Genomic DNA, 24,181 nt, shown 5'->3' with positions numbered 1-24,181 from the left:
AAAACATATTCCCCAACTAGGAGACATCTCACGAGCTTAAGTCAAGAGGCATCTGAGCTTTGCCAAGTGTTTATGCATGAGAAGGAACAGGAGAGCTGGAACAGGGGAGCTTCCTCAGGAGATACTAATTAAAATATCATCATTAAGCTCTGGTTTGGGGCTGGACAGAAACCACAAGACCCCAGAGACACAAGAAAGCATGAGAAGGTGGTAAGAACAGTATGAGCTGCACAGGTGTAACACAGGACGACACTATTTGGGACATCATTAAAGGGACTCTGGTTGAGAAGAGGCTTCATGGACAAGGGCAGGGACGCATGTAAGGGCCACCTTACTTTCTTGTTTCCCAAAGGGGAGTGGGGCGCTTTGGCTGGAAGAGGCATTAGGCTCTGGAACGCAGGGACTGCATCTTACCCAGCGTGAAAGGTCTCCCTTATAATTGGCAAAGACAAGCATAACTATTTGGTTGCCTTTATGTGACCCACCCCCCCAAGGAGAGAAATGTCACAGTGAAAGTCACAGTGCAATGCCCCCCAAAATATAATGCCATTCACTTAGCAAATACCCTAAAAACTGTCTCTGAAATCCCGCTGAGGTTACATGGGCTTTTAAGGTATTAGTCCAGAACCTAAGCTCCAGTTTCAACACTGTTTTAGCTGTGGCTTGATTGCCGTTAGGAACCCATGCCCCTTTTATTTGATTATTGTTGGGATTTATTTTTAATCTTCTTTAAATGATTTTGTTTTTCCTCCCCTCTGGTTTCATGGTTTTGGTTATTCTACCTTTAAGTGAGGCCCCTAAATAGTATTACTCTTTAAAGACATTTTTCTTTGAATGCTCTTGTATTTAATCTCTGGCATGCCTTTATCATCCTAATTCTCAAAGGTCTTTTACTTTTACATTTTTTTTTCTTTTCTGGGGCCACACCTGTGGCATATGGAGGTTCCCAGGCTAGGGGTCCAATCGGAGCTGTAGCTGTCATCTGACACCACAGCCACAGCAACACCAGATCCGAGCCTCGTCTGTGACCTACACCACAGCTCACGACAATGCTGGATCCTTGACCCATTGAGTGAGGCCAGGGATCGAACCCTCAACCTCATGGTTCCTAGTCAGATTCGTTAACCACTGTGCTATAACGGGAACTCACTTTTACCTTTCTTAATGAATTTTAAGATCATTATGATTTTGTTCTGAAGAATCCTTAACATCCTGTACTGTTTCATTAAGCTTTTTAACCTCTTTTATCCTTTAATATTTTCTTTTTATTAAAAGGATTTTGAGTTCCCTGTATAACTGCATTTAATGTCTACCTACTGCCTCATCCATTGTAGGATATTTCAGAATACTTCATTATCATTTTTCTATTTCCTGATCATTCTTAACTCAATCTTTTTCCTTTTATTCTTGGCATTTCTCAGCAAAGTGAGAAACTAGGAGGATGAGATGGAGATAGGGAGAAGGAGCTTTTTCCCTTGTTGCAAGTCGCCTATTAGTATATTTAAATGTTTCCTGTCACCTTCAACTCTGACTTGAGTAGAATGTATCTAGATAATTCCAGAGACCCGCCTGCTGAAAATCCTAATAATTCTACCTGTGCAGACATTTCAACTCTTAGACCGGACTTCTTTCCTCTTATCCCTTAGACCTCACAGGCTCTAAAACCTATGGCTCATTTATTTATTCTGCTAATATTTATTCAGCACCTGCTATATATTGGATACAGTGCTAGATACCAGAGATTTAACCAAGAATAAGAGAAAATGTGCCTTCCATCCTCAGAGAGTTTACAATCTACTGGGGACGTCTAAAGCAAACCCAATAACGGCATCAGACTGAGCGCTGTGCCAGCTAGCACGTATTGATCAGTTGCCACACATGGTGTGAAGAAATGTATATAGATGCTCTCACATGTGCTTTGAGAACACGTGGGAGGAAACAAAGTCCTAATTTGGAGGATCAGGAAGAGTTTTCAGGAAGATGTTTAAGTTAGGCACTGAAAACATACAGAATAGCCAAAGGAAGGAGAGGTTTAGAGGCAGGGCAGAAAGTTCCATGAGGCAACAGGATACATGGAACCCACAGAGGCTCAGACCTGGAGGAACGTGATGTGTGCGGTGCTGCAGAGATGCAACTGGAGAGAACAGGGGAGTGTAGACTAACTCGAACCTCTAATTCACATGACAGAGTCTGGGTTTCATTCCAAGCACACCAGGCGGCCACTGGAGGGTTTAAAGCAAGGTGTGATCATCTCAGATCTGGGATCTAGAAGGATCCTCCAGCAGCAGTGTGAAGAACAATCCATAGTAACAGAGACCAGTGAGGAGGTTCTGGCAGTAACCCAGGAGAGAAACGGTGGTGGCCTGCACACTGAGTGCGGCTGGGAGAAGGTGGACGGAATAAAAAGATAGACAGGGGGTGGAACTCACAGAACTTGGGTTGGGGTGAGTTGTGGAGGTGAGAAGTCAAGGAAAACATTCAGATCTCAGCTTGTGCTGGAACAGATGATGCCAGCACAAGGTTCAGAGAAGACTGGGAGTGGGTATTTGCGGCAAGAGGAAGGGGAAGGCAATGCCTGCAGACTGGGTCATGCAATGCTGGATGGGAGCATCAACCAGCTGCAAGAGAGGACCTTGGATAGGTCATGGCTGGATAGAGGTCAGTGAGGAAATGGCTCTCAAGGTCAGTAAGGGATGAGGTTACCCACGGCATGAGAACACTGACGGACATCAACCTTCCATGGAACAGAAAGGAGAGGCTTGCAACTTGCAAAGGAGAAGGGGAAAGTGCGAGAGGAGGGAAAGTTGCTCTGAGAACGCTGCATGGTCTGCTGCAGAGAAGTCAAGGAAGACAAGAGTGGAATTTAGCAAAAATCAGCAATAGGGAGCATGAGTGTGACAGATTCCCAGAGGCAGCAAAGGCAAAGCTGGATGTTTGGGGCCGAGGAGGGGAGGAGCCAGGGAATGTAATGAATCTGGTTGAGAAAAGGAGGAAAGAGAGAAGAAAGGAGCTGGAGAAAAGCACGGAAGAATCACAGAAGAATTGTCTTTTTCTTCAAAGACGGGATGGAGGGAGTTCAGTCTGCCTTTGCAGTGAGATCAGGGCCAGGAGTGGGGCAGGGAAGGAAAATACAGGTGCAAGTGGGAATAATCCGAGAAGGAGATTCCCAAGGAGGAGGAAGAGATGGACTCCAGAGAATCAGTGGAGGGTAAACACTGGACAGAGGCTGATGCTTTTTTTCTGCTTTGTCAAAAATGGAAGGATGGGTCCAGAGAAGCCGTCAGTGGGACTGGGTGTTGCTCCAGGGAGCCCCGCTTTAGAGAGGAAAGCACATGGCCTTGTGTGGCACTGTCAAGGCCGTCTTCTCCCAGCAGCCAGGGGAAAGCTTCCAGGGGAGGAGACAGCAGCCATTGTCATCTTTGTCAATTTCAGGTGCAACCACCCTTGGCCTGTTTAATCAATACTACTTCTTCCTAAGTGATGTGGTTCCTTAAGAAGCTGATGTGCTATATCCCAAAGTTCATATTCCTCTTAAATGTGGAATATGCTTACAATGCTCTCCCCAAGAAGACACTGCCCCCAAACAGCCAACTGGTGAACAAACTTTGGGAATACGACCCATGGAGACAAAAAAAAGATTAAATTAGGAGCCAAGATATCAGGGTTCACGGCTAGTAATGTATTGTGTGACCCTTGATCAAGTTTCTTTAATTTTTTTTATTATAGTTGATTTACTATGTTTTGCTAATTTCTGCTCTACAGCCAAAGTGACCCAGTCATACATGTATATACATTCTTTTTCTCAATTCATCTTCCATCATGGTCTATTCCAAGAGACTGGATGTAGTTCCCTGTGCTGTGCAGTAGGACTTCATTGCTCATCCATTCTAAATGTAACAGTTTGCATCCGCCAACCCAAAGTCCCATCATCCCACTTCCTCCCCCTCCCCCTTGGCAACTACAAGTCTGTTCTCTATGTCTGTGACTCTGTTTCTGTTTTGTAGACAGGTTTATTTGTGCCGCATTTTAGATTCCACACATAGTGGCATCATACGGTAGAAAACACAGGCAAAACTTTCTCCGACATCAACCGTTCAAATGTTTTCTTAGGCCAGTCTCCCAAGGCAACAGAAATAAAAACAAAAATAACAAAATCAAACTTGCAAGCTTTTGCACAGCAAAGGAAACCATAAGAAAAATGAAAAGACAACCCACAGAATGGGAGCAAATAGTTGCAAATGACACAGCTGACAAGGGCTTAATCTCCAAAATATACAAGTCAACAACAATTAAAAACAAACAACCCAGAGTACCCATCGTGGCACAGCAGAAACGAATCTGACTACGAACCATGAGGTTGAGGGCTCAACCCCTGGCCTTGCTCAGTGGGTTAAGGATCCAGTGTTGCTGTGAGCTGTGGTGTAGGCCAGCAGCTACAGCTCTGATTAGACCCCTAGCCTGGAAACCTCCATATGCTGTGGGTGCAGCTCTAAAAAGACAAAAGAGACCCCCCCAAAAAAAACCCACAATAAAAACTGGGCAGAAGGCCTCAACAGACATTTCTCCAAAGAAGATACATGGGTGGTCAGCAGGCATCACTAATTATTAGAGAAATGCAAATCAAAACTACAATGAAGTACCACCCCATACTGGCCAGCATGGCCATCATTATTAAGTCAACAAATAGCAAATGCTGGAGGGGGTGTGGAGAAAAGGGAACCCTCCTGCACTGCTTGTGGGAATATAAACTGGTGCAGCCACCATGGAGAGCAGTATAGAGGTTCCTTAGAAAACTGAATCTAGAACTACCATATGATCCAGCAATCCCACGCCTGGGCATCTATCTGGACAAAACTACAATGCAAAAAGATACTTGATCAAGTTTCTCAACCTCTACAAGCCTCAGCATCCCCTCTATAAACCGTGGATGATCTGCCCAGTGAGCAGGACTTTAGGAGCAAATGATCCTATGCATCCAGGCACCTGGAATGATGCTCATGCAACAAATTCCACTTCCTCTCTGATTCTCCTGCCTCCCTCCAGGCCTGAGTTTGTGTGACTCTATGACTTAAGGGGATGTTACAGGAAACTAAACATCAGACGTCTGTCATTTTCAAAGTTTTAGGTAAGACACATGTCCCAAACTCCACGACGCAAAATTTCATGAATGACTCTTGCTACTTGAAATTCACTCTTGCGTTTTCTCTTCTACATCATGGGTTTTTTAAATTTTATTTTTATTAGAGTATAATTGATTTACAGTGTTGGGTCAATTTCTGCTGGACAGCAGAGTGACCCAGTCATACATATGTACACATTCTTTTTTTCCTACTATCTTCTACTTCATGTTTAAAGATATGCCTGTTCCACTGCAACAAGTTACGTTCATCAACAATGGGCAGCGTCTCGCAGTTTCAAAAACACTAGGTGAGAGGCCTGTTTTTATAACACTGAAAACAACACATAAACGGACCATAGAATGGAAAATGTTGAAGACTACTGCCCTTCAAACACTAAACACACAGCTGACGTGAACTCCCCATCCTGCAAGAAAGACAGAGGCGTCAGCTGACTTTCATGAAAGACTTGGCTTCTTGCTCACCTGGGCTGTCAAGAGTCATCTGATCTGACTGTGAACTCACAGCACTGGGTTTGCTTTGGAAACTCACTCATATCTTGGCAACACCCTACTTGCTAGCTGCTAATTTTAGCATCTACCTGGTGTGAACGGCTCCGAAGGCGGGCAATGGGAAAGAGAGGAAGACGACAGTCCAGGGCAATCAAGGGTCTGCTCTTTGCACTTTCAACTAAAGAGCGGAAGTTGACGCCAACAGCACACTTTGAGGGGGAGCTTCTGGGCTCACAGGGCTCTTCTTCATTCACTTGCTGTGCTCAAACCAGACTGTTCCCTCCTGCCTAGAATGTCTGCTCACAGGCGATCCTAAAACCCTGTTCCCACCTCCCAGAGCATCCTCCCCCACCCTTTAGGTCTCAGCTGAGCTGTCACTTTCTCTGGAACATCTCAGGCACCCCAGGTCTAGTGCTCCCATGGCCCCATGGATGTCCTCAGCGCAGGGCTTATGCATTCATTCTGCGCTATCTACTGGGGGCTCGCTATGTGCCAGCCCCACCGCAGGACCTGGGACTCCGGCTATGGACAAATGCCAGCCCTCAGGGAGTTCATATGCTTGAGGAGGAAGCAAAGTAAACAAATAAATCTATAACATAGTCGCACACCATGATACTATAAACTGACATGACGCAATGTAAACGCAGGATGACAACATCTCACTTTATCATATGATACTTCCCTCTTCACCTGGCTGCATCTCCCCTATGGGTTATAGGGCACAGTATGTGGTTCTGAGGTGCCCCACAAAAGCTTGATGGATGAATGCACAGCCATCAGCTTTTGGGTTCTGTCCATTGTCCTGAGAGTTCATCTAGTTTTGATTACATAGAGGAGATAACTCAACCATTAACTCATTTCCTGCAGCGTGTCTGTTCTGCACACTGTCATCAATGCCAACGCCAATGCCATATGCCCACTTATTCTCGACAACTATCTGTCTCTTTCTAAATCAGCAGGTCCTTGACAGGAGAGGGGGCAGCCCTCACTAGAGGGATCACGTGTGTATCTGCTAGGAGCCCTCCTGTCCATGGTTTCCTCAGTCCTTCAGGAGACCCCAGAGTAGTAATCCCTCCAATTATTCTGCACTAGCAAACGGGACACAAGCATAAGAGGCGATCAGAAAAAAGCAGCAAACTCGGGAGCAGCATCCACCCAGAGACCCTGAGGCCAGGCATCAAATAATTTGGTAAAAAGTTAATTGGCTACCATCCTGCATCCATTAGGATGGCAACTATCAAAAACCAGAAAGTAACCAGCGTGGGAGAGGACGGGGAGACACTGAAACCCTTGTGCACTGTCGATAGGAATGCGACATGGTACAGCGGGCGTGGAAAACCGTGTGGCGGCTCCTCAAACGATTAAACACAGACAGATCTATCATTTAAGCCAGCAATTCCACTTCTGGGTATATAGCCAAAAGAATGTGAATCAGAGATGAAGAGGTTTTTTTACACCCATTTCACAGCAGCATTGTTCATCAGCCAAAAATATGGAAGCAACTCAAGCGTCCCTGAACAGATGGATAAACAAAATGTGGTGTATACATACGTCATCGTATTATTCGGCCTCAAAAAAAGGAAGGAAATTCTGACACAGACTACAATGTAGATGAATCTGAAAGCCACTAAGCCGAGTGAAATAAGTAGCTCATAAAAAGACAAATACTGTATGATTCTATTTACGTAAAGTACCTAGGGTAGTGAAATTCAGAGACAGACAGCAGAATGGACACTTCCAGGGGCTGGAGGAAGGGGAGGTGAGGGTTAGTGTTTAAAGGATCCATACTTTCACTTTTGCAAGATGAAAAGGGTCCTGCTGATGAAGAGTGATGACAGTTGCACAGCGAGAACTCAATTGCTACTGAACTGCACATTTACAAATGATTATGATGGTAAACTTTGCTATGTGTGCATTTTGCCACAATTAAAAAAAAAAAAAAAAAAAAGAACTGGCAGGTTGCCCAGATCTGAGGTTTTTTGGCAACTGCTTGGTGGTCACACAAATCTGACTCTACCACTTGCCAGTTGCAAGAGCTGGGCAAACAAGGGACTTAGCCTGCCTGAGCCTCAGTTTCCCCATCTGCAAAATGTGGATGATGATGGTGGTGATGAAGATGATATCAAATTTATAAAATATGTAAATATATTTATAAAATATATCAATAGACTTTGTGAAGAGTTAATGAGGCAGTCATCTTTGCCAGATACAACTAAAACTGAGTATACTATCTGGCGCATAAGTTATTAGTAACAATGCATCAATAAACCCATGCCTTCTTGCTTTCATTGGCTCCAATTACTATCATTATTAGCTTAATTTGAAAATTAACATCGACCTGTAGAAGTATGTGATGCTAGAGTGAGTGCCTTTAAATATCTGCGAATTTAATCCCAGAGCAGAAATCCAGGCTTGGGGTGAGTTACTTCTAATTTCAGAAACCTCTGGTTCTATTTTTGCCCCAGAGATATTTTTAGATGACAGAGCAGTGTGAATCTGGGCACAAATGCTTGACAGGTTAAAATGATGAGATGTTCACATTATTTCAAGGAAACACCTTTTATTTCATTGTTCTGCCTCAACATTGCCCCAGCATCATGTTTTTCTATGAGTTTCTTTTGATTTCTGCCTTAATGGCTAGAATAGGTATTAAAAAGCCAAGCTGGATGCATTGCTGCTTGAAAACGAGACACTTAAAGTTTTAAAATAATGGTCAGAAAAAGAAAGAATGAGTTTAATGCTACATATGTCACCAGGGGACTAATTTCCCTACTTTTAATGACAACCTGATTTGGGGCAACAAAATCATATACATATAAAATCACATGATACATCTGTGTTCTCTGGGATTTTTCATCATATAACTATCTTAATTTTAATTAAATTATCTGTAACAATTACTTGGTAAAACAGATAAAAGATTGAACCCTATAAAAAGTCAGCCACCTGAAATATACCCTTATTAACAAACAGTCACATTAGATGACGATACTTTCAGGGGCAAACAACATATTCAGTAACTCTAAAACATGATATGCATTAAAATCAGTTAGTGCTGATTCCAATTCCTATTTTAAAGGAAGGCAAACATCCCATCAATAAATTCTGCATTATTAGGGAATTTGTGGCATTTTCCTCCTGAATGCCAGTTACCGATTTGCACCCTAAGTCCCCACTCTCAAAAGCCAATCCTGGACCCACTCCACATGGAATGTTAGATAAAACATCAAATTCACTACACAGAAGAATTTCACCTTTTCCACAGGAGAGAGAGAATACACGACAACGGCATCAGAGACATTTAAAAAAAGAAAATGGTCAAAGACAATGGACAATTCAAGGGAACCTGCTGTGAACAAGAGAAATCTGGTCTTTGTGACTGAGCAATACCCCTGCACACCCAAAAGGCAAGCGACACACCTGCAAAAGAAAGTTCCAGTCCTTGACCCATGTCTCTTCCAAGTGGACTCAAAAAGGGAGTTTCTGTTGGAGGGAGGTGGGGCCGGCAGGAGCACAGACAAAGAGGCTTGCCCAAGAGCCACTTGCCATCCCGAGCCACTATCACACCAGACAACAGCGGAAGTGAAATGACAAGGCGGAGGGTGGTGACAAGAGTCCTCCCTGGAAGTTTACATTTGAAAAGCTGACAAGAAAAATCGCAGGGGACTGAAACAAAGGCTGTTGATGGCCAACAGGTTACTTCTGAAATCAGAGATAAAAGTTTATGGGGAGAGGGCCCAAACAAACCAACTTAATTTAACTTAATTGCTAACGTGGAGGAGTTCCACAGCTGAGGCTTTGAAGGTTTCAGAAGCTCCTCCTTGGCTGCATCTTTAAATATATGTACGTTCAATCAGCAGAAGACAGACTAGGGAGCTCAGTCTGCGGCAGACACCTGCCTCAAACAATGGCACTCATCTCGGAGGGATTTTAAACAGCTGTGCATAAACTTCAAAAGTAATGTGCAACCAAATTAGTCAATGTCACCCTCCTTCCCACCAGACACAGCATTTTTAAAAAGGAGATTAAGCGTCAGCACTAAGACTGCCGTTTTACAAGTTAACAAAGAGAAGTTGGTGGTGGTGGGGGATGAAGAGGGTGAGTCCCAAGGCCGGGGTGCAGGGTGGGAATAGGGAACCCCACTTTACAAATAGGGCTTCTCTATCAAATATCCCGGCCAGGAAAGGATGGGGGTGGTCACGGCTTGTAGGGAACAATGCAAGGGAGGGACCCCAGACCTGCGCTCAGGAAGGGCACCACCCCGCAGGACCAGCACGCTGCCCAAGGATGGGTTATTCCTGTCCTCGGACAGGGACAGGCCAGTCTCCTCATCCTTCTCCCCCTTGTCAGCCTGGCCCATCGGTGAACATCTTCTATTAGCTCCACTCTGAGCAGGACGCCCCCCAGGACGCTCTCCTTGCGGGAATCCCAGCGCCTCCCGGGGGAGCCCCCCTAAGGCCGCTCTTCCTTCACACTCGGGAGGTGCCGAGCCCTGAGCATGCAAGGTCCATTTCCCAACAAAAAGACACGAACTCTACTTTCTTAACAGGTGGCCCTCAAAGCTGTAAGGCACTCTCACACAAGGGTGAACGCCAGACTTTTTTCCTTTCCTTTTTTTTAAATCTATCACCCCCGCCGCCCCTCCCCCGGCCTGCCCCAGACCCCTGGAAAGAAGCTTGGTTTGTTTCCAAGGGTGTGCTGGCAGCCCCGTCCGCCTCACCAGCAAACGCCAAGAAAACAAGAGACTTCGCTCCGTGGACCGGTTGCCACCAGCATCAAACATCTCTCCTTTCCAGTGTGTTCCGGAGCACAGAAAACTTTCCGCCGCCCTCTTCCTTCCCTCCCTCCGTCCCTCCCACCCCAGTAGTTCAGGTGAGAGAAAACCCGACGAGGAAGAGGAGGCGCCCCGGCCCCGGGGGCCTCCGCCCGGCCGAGATCCGCGCATCCCGGGCGCTCCGCGCGCAAAAAACCACGGAAACAAGACCCAGAGTTCGTAGCTCCCAGCGCTCTCGCCGAGTCCCTTGGCGTCCAGCTCGCCCCTTCCTGGACCGGATCGGAGCCCGAACGCGAGCTGGGTGTCCACCCCCCGCACCTCGCAGGGCGCACGGTCCCGGCCCCGCCACCCCGAGAACCCCCTACCCCCGGCCGGCGACCCGCGCGGGGACCTACCTGCTGGCAGCGGCGGTCCGTGCGCTAGGCTGGGCGGCGGCGGTGCGGGCGCGGGCGGACGCGGGCGGCCGGCGCGATGGGTGCGCCCTCGGGCGGCGCCGGCCAGAGGGCGCTCGTCACCCCGCAGCCCCGCCGCCAAGCCGGCTCCCCGGACGCCCGCCCCGGAGCCGCGGCCCCGCGCACCGCCGGCCGCGCACCGCTCTCTCTCCGGGCCCGCCCCGCGCGCCGCGCGCTCCTCCCCGCGCTTCCGCTCGCGGCGCCTCCAGCCCGAGAGCGCGACCCATCCCCGCGCCGGGGATGCCGAAGCCCACGCCGCGCGCGGGGCGGAGGGGCCCCAGGAGCACGTGACTCTCCATCTACCCAACCGAGAAGCGAAACGAGCCTTCCCACGGGAAGCATCAAGGTCATTTGGTAAAAAGAACCTCAGCTGCTTGGCCAGCTTTTGCGCTCAAAGGACAGGTGAACCCTGGTCTTTTCAATTGACCCACCAGAGGAGGATTTGGTGCAATTCTGGCCGCTGGATGATCTCTCCTCGGTTGTGTCCTGCCTCTGACTTGGTTTCTGCACAGTCGTTTCATGTATCATTTCCAAGGTCGCACTGCTTTAAAGTTGACAGCCCTGGAAGCTGCAGCGTAGTGTCCGAGCCGCGCATTTGGCACTGGAAGACGTTTCCGCCTACCTGGCGGTGCTAATGAGGACTCTGATGAGGATGACTGGGGTGCTTTGCCTGTGCTCGAGGGGATTAATGTTTCACTTAGGTTAAAAATCTAAATCTGGTTACCAGGACTGCAGAGCTGTTCCCTTCCCAATTATGACCCGAAGTGATTGAAATGTACTTGGTTAAGGCTTTTGTTGGTTTAATACACTAAGCCCAGAGCAGTCTGAGAAATAAGAGCCCTTATCCCCTTCCTTCCTCCCTTTTTTCTCTTTCCTTCCTTTTTTCCTTTATTTCCTTCCTTTCTTTTCCTTTCTCCCCCCTTCTCCTCTCTCTCCCTTCCTTCCTTCCTCTCTTGCCTGCCTTTCTTTCTTTCTTTCTTTCTTTCTTTCTTTCTTTCTTTCTTTCTTTCTTTCTTTCTTTCTTTCTTTCCTCCCTCCCTTCCTTCTTTCCTTCTTTCGTTTCCCTCTTTCTTTCTTTCCCAAACCTTGGATCAGCAGTCTTCTGATCCTGGACACATAGATCATCACCTGCAAAGGACCTCAGACTACAACAAGTTCCAAACCTTTAAAGATGAAAACCTGAGGCCCAGAAGAGTTTGGTGACCTAATTCACATTGCTGCCTTGTGGGACGCCTATGCTCGGAAGCCAGATAGTGGTGACTCTTTCCCCTGATGTGTAGGAATCCAGCAAAGCAAAGCACTTTTTTTTTTTTTTTTTTTTTTTTTTTTGTCTTTTTGCCATTTCTTGGGCTGCCCCTGCGGCATATGGACCTTCCCAGGCTAGGGGTCAAATCAGAGCTGTAACGCCAGAGCCACAGCAACTCAGGTTCCGAGCTGTGTCTACAACTTACACCACAGCTCATGGCAACGCTGGATCCTTAACCCACTGAGCAAGGCCAGGGATCGAACCCTCAGCTTCATGGTTCCTCGTCGAACTCATTAACCACAGAGCCACGACAGGAACTCCACACACACATTTTAAACATAAGAATATGTTCCCTGAAAAGCATGGTGTCTCCCACATTTATCAATATCCAGCAGCACTGAATGGACTTTCAGGCAAGGAACATCCAACAGAGAGGCTGTCCCCTCTTGGAAGAACAAATCCAGGAGGCGTGAAGGTGGAGGAACCTCAGCTGTCCCGGCTCATTGTGATGTCACCAGAGCTTGGCTCACAGGAGGTGCTCCTTTTATATTGAGATTTGGTGGGGAATGTATTTCTGGCAGGGAACGAGGTGGCAGAGCTGGATGAACAACCCTCATGGGGGGTCCCAGCATCTCTTGAAACCTCTTGGTTCAAGGTGGCTTCCTCCTGGCTGTCCCCCACCATCCTTCAACAGAGCCCATCACACAAAAGGGAGCCGACAGACTGCCAGAGGCTGCAGGGCTAGGAGAGAGCAAACCCACTCATTGCTCAAGGCTGGGGTTTCCACTAACTATTTGAGGAGTCCATGTAGGAGCTCAAGGAAAAGTCACATGCCCTTTAGATGCAGTCAAGAGTCAGTGGCTTTAAAAATAGTGTCAAGTAATGACAATCACCATCCCCGTTAGATATTGAGCACCTGTCTTCCCGTGGCTTCTGCTGCACTAGTCATTTAATCCTTATGGCAATCCTAAAACGTAGCTATTGTATCATCCTTAGCTTCATCCTCATCACCATCGTCGCAGGCGCTATTTTAGAGGTGAGACTAACGCAGCTTAGAAGGATGATGAGGCTTGCCTGAGATCCCACAGTGAATAAAGTACCACAGTGAGGCTTCAAGCCCAGGCCAGTCTGAAGCAGCCCCCTGCATTCTATAACCATGCCCTCATTTTCTGCTCCTCTCTCTCTTTTGGACAATTGGTCCCTGGGCACCCACGTTACTCTATTATATTACAGCCATATTGTCCTACAACTAGAAAGCCATTAATCTTAAGACTGGATCTTTTAAAATGATATTAACCATAAAGCTATAAAGGGTGTTTTTTTTTTTTCTTTTGTCTTGAATCTCATCTAAAAGAAAAACATCCGACCCATTCTTGTTCCATACAGGTGTGAAGGATATCTGTCGACTTTTCTGACTCCAGTATCCTGCACAGCGAGCCTTCCCTTCCCCAGGCAACAAAGCATTTCTGTTGTGTATCACAATTTGTCTCATTGTTTTATGAACATGGTTGCTGCCCAGAAGTTCTCCACACCTTTATTTCCTGGAAGAGGAAATTGCATTTCCTGGAGGGGCTTACACGTGGGTGGTGAGGTTCCACTTGTTCTGTTAAACACACCCAAGCTTTCAGTTCTGTGCTTCTTTCCCCACTTCAGCTTCTGCCCTGAAGTTTCCTGGAATCGTGCTGAGGACAGACTGGGGCAGCCGCTTTAGGTCACTGTAGCGGAGAAGGATGTGATTCTGCTTTGGATGCAAAGCTAAGGAATAAATGACTCTGGGACCTTCTCTCTGGAGATGTTGCAATCCATCTTCCTTCATTTTGGGGTTTGCACAAGGGAGCCTGAGACATCTCTTTGCTTTTAATCTGGATGATTATGCTCTTCCTCCCAAAGAGACGGGCTCTGGCACCTTTCTGTGAAAGTGACCTGCCGTAAAGGATATGGGGTTGATATTAACAAGAAAAAGTTCTTAGTATGAGCCTCAGTTTGGAGGAAGATGGTACCAAGGAAAAGAAAGATATGATCCCACAATTTGAACAGCGGATACTTTTCCAAGGACACTTCTGTCTCTGCAGAAATTTACCACTCAGAGGAAACCAGTTTGGACAATTTCATGAAGAATTTGGCTCCCTAGCTAGCCATTTCTCCGAAGGCCAAGAAGAGATTATTCATAAAGCCATCCACCTGAATCCCCCGAAGGATCGGCTTGGAATTGAAAACAATGGTCGACCCTAACCAAAGATTAGAGAAACATGTTGAGTCTAGCGTAAATTTATTCAGAAAATGTCAAAATTATTCTAGAAGCTATAGGCAAAGAGGCCAAAAAAAAAAAGGTGTTTTATTGTATAGCATAGGGTATTTAGCCATTATTTGATAATAATTATAAATGGAGTATAACCCACAACAATTTTGAATCATGTTGTATACCTGGAAAAAATATACTAATATACTGTAAATCCATTATGCCCCAATAAAAATACCACTACTAGTAATAAGAAAGGTATTTTAAAGTCATAGCTTGGACAAGGGAAAGAGATTTTTTTTTTTTAATTTTCAATCCAATTTTAGATATTCAAATGGGGAAGAAAAGGATAATACTTAGACATTTTTACTGTCAGATGAGAGCTCTAAACCTGAAGCAAAGATTGATCCTCCTCTTGGGAAGTAAGTAAAGTTTGATCAGTGTTGATAATAAGATTGATATCAGCTCTTCCAAAATACCAGGGAGGTGGTGAAAGGTGAATGCAGATTTTACTCTGAAGTTAAAAAAAAAAGAACAGTGATCCTAATCTGAAATCCTTGAAAATTCAGGGGGATTATTTTTTACTTTAGTAATGTTAAGCCGATTTTAAAACCTCAGACAAAGTTGGGAAGGTAGGTGTTACATCTCCATTGAAGAAAGAGATAATTAAACGAATACGAGCTAAACCTCATTATGTATTTATGGCCTATGTCTGGGCACGGTGCCCAGCAGTTTGTTTCAATTATTTCATTTGATTCTTACAAGGAATCCCTTGAGGTGAGTAATACCCTCTTCGTTTTACAGATACAACAGCTGAGCCTCGGAGGTCAAATAAATGACTTGCCAGGCTCAATGAGCCCCAAAGGGTATGGCCCGACTCCCAGTCTGTTGACCCCCAAAGGTGTGATTTTTGACATCATACACAGAAAGAAGACAAGATTCTTCGAACTGTAAAAGGATTGTTTATGTTTATGGATGTCTCTATGAATACAGTATTCTAAGAAAAGAGGTAACGTGTGTATAGACGGCCAATTTGTAAATCAGAATATATCAAAATGCCCACTTAATAACACAGACCTAGAAAATAAAACAAGAATAAATTTTAATCTTTAATGATGCAGAACGTTTAGAGTAAATCATTTTTTTCTTGAGCATCAATTATTATTATATCATAAAAGAATGAAATTGAGCCTCAAAGTATTTTTTTTAAGGCAGAGAGTTATAAAAGCACAACATTGCTGTCTTGTTTTTGTTGTGGCTTCTGAAGTCCTTCAGGCATCATTTTTTAAAATCATGCCTGCTCCTGAAGAGACTAATTGTAACCTAACCTAAGTATCTGAATCAGATAGTGCATGGCAACATTTTCAATGTTGTAACATGGATACAAGTTAACACAATAAACTTCCGGTGTGTTTGGAAGCTCTAAACACAGGATTAGGGTGAAAGAAATGTTCCAGTGTCTCTAAGGACCCACAGGTTCGCTTCGGATTTGGTAAACCCAAGTATGTCAGCATAATGAGCATGGTCCATAATAGATGTAAAGTCTTGTCTAAAATTGAAGGGATATTGACTAGGTAGAATCATCTATAGAGAGCACTTTTCTTTAAAAGTAATCCTCTTCCACCAGTGGAAAAACAACAGCAAACTGAGAGTCCAAAAGACCATACATTTTGATGAGAAATCCTCTCCAGGAAGGATTAATCAGCCTGAGAGTAAATCTATGAACTCAGAAGTCAGAAAATAGGATGAAACTTTGGTCATATTTATACGTTTGATTACTGGATTTCTGCCATTTGACATAGCGCAGATGCCCTCGGAGTTGAAAATCAGTGAAGGCACGTTTCTTTAGAGAAAATCACTTTTCCTTTCCATTTGCTTTTTGAAAAAGCAGATAATACACTTGCTCCTCGTTATTCCCTTTTTCTTCAGCCCACAACCCCTCAAACACATACCATTATGGTTTTATTCTGCCATTAACACACACACACACACACACACACACACACACACACACACACACACACACGCAGGGAGGGGATTTATGTTGCACTACATGAGATATTCTGTCAGATTTCTTTGAGGTATAAAAGTCTGAGAATAAATGCCAATTAAAAGAACATTCTAACTGTTAGCGATAGGGAATGTAACTCATTGCTATTTTAACATAGTCACTGGTATAAAAAAATTCAAATACTCTCCAGGAAGTCATACACATTGATGGCACAAGAAAACATTGACAATTGTGACTTTTTTCTTTGTGTAGACCTTTCCTGACAACACTATACTGTAGTATTGAATGGTATTCAACCATTCAGTTTAAAGTAAATATTTTCTGAGATGAAAATATAAGTAATCTCTCCCCCCTCCCAGTGGTTAGAACAGTGGCCTAATGAGGCTAAATTGACCATATTTGGCTATTTTGTGAGTCACTTAAGTGTGCTCTGTTGCATGGTCCCATTTTATCCTCTAGCTGAAGCATCTCTCCCCTGAATTGTTTGCTTTTTCGCCCCAAATGGTGATGCTCAAGACTGGTATTTCTTTAAACTTAGATTGGCTCATATTCGCAAGTAGATCCAAGCTGATATTTCCTTCCACAATTCCCTCCCTCCCTCTTTCCTTCCTCCCTCCCTTCATCTTTTATTTATTTTTTTCTCTTTTCCTGCTTGTCACTAGGCAGAATCAGCAAACCAAAGAATCAAAGCCCTGCATTTGGGATTCCACATATCATCCAGAGAGCGGATGCCTTATCTCCATTTTACCCATAAAACACACACACCCCATAACCTGAATTCCCAGTACTCAAATAAAATTCACTCTGATGACTAAAGAAAAACCTGTGATATTTAAGTTATCATATAAATAGCTTATATTTGTACCTTTATGCAGCATTAAAAATAATGAAAAATCAATCTTTTTACACCTCATATTAGAACTTGATGGAGATAGGCTCAAAAATCAGATGTACCTGGTACCTTAAATTGGTAGGTGAGCTTATTTTTCCAGATAGATTACAAGTGTCATGCATTATTCCACAAATTCTTCTGTTTGTTGTAAAATTAAATAAAGGGGAGGTAACCATATGCATATAGCTTGCCAACTTCATAAGGAAGATTGGGTAGGTTAAAATGTCTAAATTACACTGATCCTGATAAACCTTAAGAAGATAATGTTGTACTTTAAATGATCAACTACACTTTACAGAGCATTTGTACAATGGGTATTTTATATATGTCATCTTGTTTAGCTCTCATAACAAGCCTATAATATGGGTGGTGTTATTTTCACTTTATACATGAGACTAGTGAGGCTCAGAGAGGGTAAGACACTTAGCCAAGATCACATAGCGAGTAGCTGAGCCAGAATCAGAAACCAGGCAGGGCTCTTTCAGACCTATGCTGAACCGTATCTGGAAAATTCTGGCCACCAACTAAAGTGTCTAAAAATAGGGCTCTTATTCTGCATGCAGATTTTGAAAAATAATGTTTATTGTTGTTATTTATTTGCATGTACACACACATTTAGAAATTACAGAAAAGAAATAGATTACCCATAATTCTGCAATCCACAGACCATTAACATTTTGGTATAGTTCCTTACATGCCTTTATCTATAGTTTTGGGAATTATTTTATTTTAAAAGCAAATTTTATGTGTTGCCTGATTACAAATTATTTTATTTTAAAAGCAAATTTTATGTGTTGCCTGATTACAAAGTAATGAATATTCAATAAAAAATTGAAAAATATTACAATGTTGGAGTTCCCGTTGTGGCGCAGTGGTTAACGAATCCGACTAGGAACCGTGAGGTTGCGGGTTCGGTCCCTGCCCTTGCTCAGTGGGTTAACGATCCGGCGTTGCCGTGAGCTGTGGTGTAGGTTGCAGACGCGGCTCGGATCCCGCGTTGCTGTGGCTCTGGCGTAGGCCGGTGGCTACAGCTCCGATTCGACCCCTAGCCTGGGAACCTCCATATGCCACGGGAACGGCCCAAGAAATAGCAAAAAGACAAAAAAAAAAATACAATGTATATAAAAGAAATTTTAAAACCCTTGTAATCTCAAAATATAAAGATGCCTGGTAATACTATGGTGTCTTCTTTCAGTCCTGGTTGAGAGCACAGATCTTGAGAATGAAGCCAAAACTATCTTTATCACACTATTTGTAGTTTATGATCTGTAATATCTTTTTGAAATTAGTTTGATTTTTTTCTTGATTTGTTGATGTTTCATTTGTCAAGAAAATGGAAATGTGATTTTTAGGCAGATGATTGAAATGCCCTGGTTGCTCTACATAGGGCCAGCTACTTGGCTTTTTCACTAAAACAAAAATCACCCCCCATGCCTTAAGGAATGATAAATGATACTCTTTTAAATCTCCCCTTGTAACTCCGCATAATGGCTTAAGTTTTTCTTCAAATGTAACTTGTTTTAAGCAGTTTCCACTGGGCAGTCAAAGAAAAAGCACCTGCTGTCCCTGTTTACGGGTTGGATTGCGGGCTTTTAACCAGGGGAACAAACATTCTGTCAGGCCAAAGCAATTGATACTGAATTACCAGATAAGGAACTAAATTTGGGTATTGCATATATTTGAGAGGGCTGCAGAAATTCCGGTTAAATTGTCATCACACTAAAAAATTTCTCTCCAAGCCAAAAAAACAAGGAAGCCATTGCTTGAAAACCTATCACGTGACTTGACCAGCCAAGAGAACTTCAAAAGACTTAAAACCTAAGCACTTGAAAAGGTTTTGCAAAACAGCAAGATGCCACACATTCAAGCTGCTACAATGTCATTGCTGAGCTTCCACTTTTCTTGGGAAAGTGGTGGGTCCCGGGGCCAAAGAAACCAAACAATACATCAACTAACTGAGAGTCTTTAAAGGTACGTTCCTGAGGCTATTATGGGCCTTTTCCATGTCCCATAGAGTGTCAAAGCACTTTTGAAACGAGTTTAAAATAACTCTTGCTATATGTATTCCGCCCCCCCCCAATCCTCTATTTACTTACTTTTTGCAGATTCACTTTCTCTTTTCCTTGTGATTTCATTTGGATGGAATGGGAACCTCTTCCATGATTCCTAACCTAAATTCTTCTTTTTCTTTCTTAGCAAAGAAAGAAAATGCCAAAAATTCCATGATCTGCTTTGTACCTCCCTGGGCATAGTGACTCCATTATGTACATTATGGGGAGGCTGTGGAGGGAGTGAAATTCTCATGCAAATTAGTGCAGCTTTGGGAAACTGTTGGACGGTATCTACGAAAGCTGAGCATATGCAGATGATGTGACCCAGGCATTCTATGAGTGTATACCTGTAGACACGTATAGATACACACACTAAAAAGATGTGTACAATATATTTATCACAGCACTACTCACAATCACCCCATGCTGGAAACAACCCAAGTGTCCATCCACGATACAAGGCTTATTAAATTGTGCTACATCAATTGATGGATACAAGGCAGCAATGAAGATTAACAAACTGCTGCTATAGCATGAGCAGATCTCACAACCATCCTGTTGAGTGCAAGAAGCCGGGTCTAAAAGAACACGTACTGTGCGATTTCACTTAAAGCTCAAAAATGGGTAAAATGAATTCTTGCCACGAAAAGTCAGGATAGCAGTTATTACATTTGGGGAGGGGATGGTGTAGTGTCTGGGAAGGGGGCACTAGAATGGCTTACACCATGTTGGTGATATTTAATCATTTGATGGGGGAGGTGTGTCCACTTCGCATAAATCCATCTCACTGCACATATACGGCTTATGTAAAGGTCATTTGAAAGAGTCTAGACATAGGTGTTGGCGAGCATGTGGAGAAAATGGAACACTTGTGCACTGTTGATGGGAATGTAAATTGGTGCAGCCACCATGGGAAACAGTATGGAGGTTCCTTGAAGGTAGAGCTACTATAGGATCCAGCAATTCCACTACTATGTATTTATCCAAAGAAAATGAAAACACTAATTCAAAACAATATGTACACTCGCATATACATTGTAGCATTTTTTACAGCAGCTAATATCTAGAAACAAGTATCCATGAATGGATAAAGTAATTGTGAGATCTATCTATCTATCTATCATCTCTCTAAAGGAATATTATTCAGCCACGAAAAGAATAAAACCTTGCCATTTGTGACAACATGGACAGACTTCAAAGGCATTATGCCTAATGAAATAAATCAGAGAAATACAAATATTGTTTGATCTCTCAAGTGGAACCTAAAAACCAAAAAATATAAAGCCCTAAAATACAGAGAACAGACTGATGTTTGCACAGGGTAGAGGGAGAAATGGATGAACTGTTTTATTTTCGGTTTAGATAAATCAAATATAAAAGTGGTTATGTGAAAATGGAGTGTAAGCTCATCATAAAGCCCTTCTCGTAGCTGGAGCCAGGGGTGGTGTTCCAGTGCATTGGTTCCGTGAGTGCGGGCTGTGCGGCTGTGGGGTTCGCTTTCTCTCGTCTCTGCCCCCCTCTCTCTCTCTGTCTCACTCTCTGGGTGCTCTTCAACATGGCAACGACTTAAGCTCAATGACATTGTGCCATCAAATAAGCCACTGCTCCTTTCTGAGTCTTTTTTCTTGTTTGGTGACTGAGGGAGTTAGACAAGAGGGGCTTTCAGTCCTTCACAACCCTCACTGCCCTGATTCTAGGCTCCTCCTCCTCTGAGAGGCTTCTCCGACCTCTCTCTGAAATCCTACCAGACGTTCCCACCATGGTGCAAGGGGATTGACCGTGTCTCTGCAGCACCAGGACACTGGCTCAATCCCCGGTCCGGGCACAGTGGGTTGAAAGGACACTGCTTGGCCGCAGCTGCAGCCTAGGTCCCACCTGAGGCTTGGATCATATCTAGGAACTATGTATGCCATGGGGCAGCCAAGAAAGAAGGAAGGAAGGAAAAGAAAAGAAAACAGAGAAAGGAAAGAAAGAAAAGGAAGAAAGGAGAAAGAATGAGAGAAGGGCAGAGAGAGAGTGGGAAGGAAGGAAGGAAAGAAAGAAGGAAGGAAGGAAGGAAGGAAAGAAAGAAAGAAAGAAAGAAAGAAAGAAAGAAAGAAAGAAAGAAAGAAAGAGAAAGAAAGGTCTTGCCACTCACGTGCTGCCTCTCTGTGAGGTTGCCCGCTGATATCTCAGCCACAGATTTGTGCTGTCATTTTTGTCCCTGTCCCTCCCCCAGCTCCCTAGTGCCACACCTTGTACAGAGTAGATAATACAAAACCTTTGTTCTATCAAGGCAAAAATTCAGTTGAAAATTTTGAAGTCCACATTATAGGCGGTGGGTAAAAGCCTCCAAAAAATTTGTTTTAAAGTAGACTATTTTCTAACTTGGGTGAGAGGCAGTTCATGCCATTTCTAAATGCAGCCCAGTCACAAATGTAAAGTATAAATGGAAGGAGTTCGGGCCCATCAGCATTGTCTTTTGGAAGCAGCATGTCCATGAGATTAATGCATCATGAAACCACTGACATAAAATATAAATAAGGCAACAACGATCATCTGGGAGACTTTTCTTTCAGGTCATTAGAGATGCGGTTTATGATGACGACGATCCTGAGTGTTGAGAAAGAATATTTAAAAGGAGGCTAGATGATAACGTTGCATCTGCTTGTCTTCTGAGTTGTTCAGTTACACTTTTAAACTTAAGGAGTTGAAAATTTTCACTTCAAAAGGTCGGGTACTAAACTGCAGAAGGATAAAGTTTTATATCCTTTTGAAAACACCCACCTATATGCTTGTTTTTCCAATATGTTTTTGCTCATGAAGAACTGGTTGGATCTGTGGTTTAATCTTTGATTGATTGGATACAAGTTATCTCTTGGGGGGAATTGTCCATGATGGATACAGCACTGTTTTTCATCAGGTACCGATTACCTGGACAAAACTGAGTTGGGCTACAACTGCCAAATCCAGGATCAGGTTGAGGAATGGAATCTTTCCTATAGGAGCAGCCATCCTGAAGCACCAGCTGGGCCGAGAGCAGAGATGGGTGTAGCATGAGAGAGTGCACTGGGCAGAAGGAAGGGCCATGTGGTCCAGATTCAAGCGAACTGAGACTCCTGGCTGACCAGGCCACCCTTAGCCTTCATGCCTCATGCCAAACTGTGTTAGGATGTGTTCTATGACTGTGGGACAGTGTGGTGCTGGGGGCATGTCTGGTGTTGCAGAGGAAGCCAGAGAAATAGAATTTTCAAGCCATGCTTTTAGAAAAGTGCAAATGTCAACATTGCTGGTTTCTGACTCTCTTAAAAAAGCACCATCATTTTTTTTTAAACCTTCAATAGCAGCTAAGTCCTGATAATCAAAGTCTTCTATGACATTGAAAGTTCCTGCTCACAAAGTAAGTATTCAGTAATTTTATACCATGTCTCTGCTTCCATTTACCTGGCTCCTAGGGAAGAGTTTGTTGAAATAAAGCATGCAGAATTTCCTCAGTAAGCACTCAGTATATTCCTGCACATTTCTAATAGGACCTGCTGTATTAAGAAAGGCAGGGTGTGTGTATAAGTCTTATGAACTTCAGAGAAGTACAAGTCCAGATTCACACCTGGGCTTCACCATTGGTGAGCCAGTGGATGGGGTGGGGTGCAGGTGTCCCAAGCCTCAGTTTCCTCAGCTATAAAGTGCAGTGATGTATTAGATAACGCATCTTTCGAACTGAAAAATCCTTAAGGTACAAAATAACTTAATTCCGACAAGCAGTTGTACTTCCCTTTAAAAAAAAAAATCTGGAAAATTAAACGTGATTTGTATTCAGCCGAGATTGATGGGACTCAAAGATCCATTTTCAACTCGCAAAGATGTCTTGCGGGAGAGGAAGCCGTCAGTAATAAAACGTTTCATTTCCAGTGACAGGTACCCAGTGTTTGAAAGTCTTCCATTTCATTACTCACCTTCATGTTTTCACTCAAACACATGTGGTTTTCAAACACAGGAAAGAAAACATGGTAACCTGTGGTTATATTTTCCACTAGAAAATAGAAAAAGTGTAGCTCAGAGCATCTGGGAGGCGTTCCTTTAAACGTGAAAACCTGTGTTAGAAGAGTTTTGTTTTGTTTTGTTTTTCTTGAGAACACTGTTAATTGTTGCAAGTTTCAAAACCTGTTGGAAAACGGAGCCTGACTGTATCTACTATCGCCGTGAGAATAGAGCAGTGGACGCACAGCCACAGAGGTGTCAGTGTCTGGGGCACGTTCCACCCTCCAGTGTGTTTTCAAGCTGCTCCTCTTTTCATTCAAAGTATGGGAGATTTAGGGACAATGTCTTTCTAGGGTGACTCTTCCCATTTCCCAAAGAGCTCCAAGTGTCCCTTATGGAGCCCATCTGGAAGCAAGGTGACCTGCTCAGAACAGCTCTTCCTCTGCTGTTTTATCTTCACGGTCATTTTCAACAGTGGTTCCATCTACGACGGTGATCGGCTGAGTTCCGTGCGTATCTGAAATGAATAAATCCTTCAGCAAACAGGGAAAGAGCACCAGCTAAGTCCATGATGAGGGCCCATGTCTGAAATTCGCAGTGACTCAGAAGGAAATATAAGCAACAACAACAACAACAAAAAACCACACAAAAATATCCTCTGAATTTTCTGAAATATCATCAAAAACCATTAGCGATGCCAAGCAAGTGTTATGTATCTTCTGTTTTCATAAGACACTGTCATTTTGACCTTGGAAATTCTCTTTTAAGATATTTGAGTTACCCAGCAGTGAGGGGAAAACCACTCTTGACTAAACCTCATGCCTTGGTTAGAGATGCCATCTGCTAAGGCTGTCTTTAGCAGATGCATAAGAAAAACGCCTAAGCGGAGGAAGAAGTGCAAGGTAGTTAAAATTTTTTTTCTTCTGGTTG

The 24,181-nt window shown here is 43.8% G+C and overlaps 1 protein-coding gene across 9 annotated transcripts in view; it reads right to left on the bottom strand.

Annotated features, from left to right (window-relative positions):
• The window catches only part of PRKCQ (protein kinase C theta), a 153,941-nt gene extending 142,229 nt beyond the window's left edge, over positions 1 to 11,712 (bottom strand). For 2 of the 9 annotated variants that reach the window (XM_021065021.1, XM_021065019.1), the window contains exon 1: positions 10,799 to 10,888. Coding sequence is in view for 3 of the 9 variants with exons in the window: in XM_021065025.1 (XP_020920684.1) it covers positions 11,287 to 11,383 (97 nt within the window). In the remaining 6 variants the exon portion in view is untranslated. Of the gene's footprint in view, positions 1 to 9,049; positions 10,259 to 10,349; positions 10,466 to 10,798; positions 10,894 to 11,286 lie in introns of those variants that run through there. The other 7 variants (XM_021065025.1, XM_021065023.1, XM_021065015.1 and 4 more) reach the window with 7 other exon arrangements.

This window comes from Sus scrofa, chromosome 10 (assembly GCF_000003025.6).
Source record: "Sus scrofa isolate TJ Tabasco breed Duroc chromosome 10, Sscrofa11.1, whole genome shotgun sequence".
Classification (NCBI taxonomy): domain Eukaryota; kingdom Metazoa; phylum Chordata; class Mammalia; order Artiodactyla; family Suidae; genus Sus; species Sus scrofa.
Note: the sequence above shows the minus strand (reverse complement) of the source record. Positions and strands in the feature narration are given on the sequence as shown.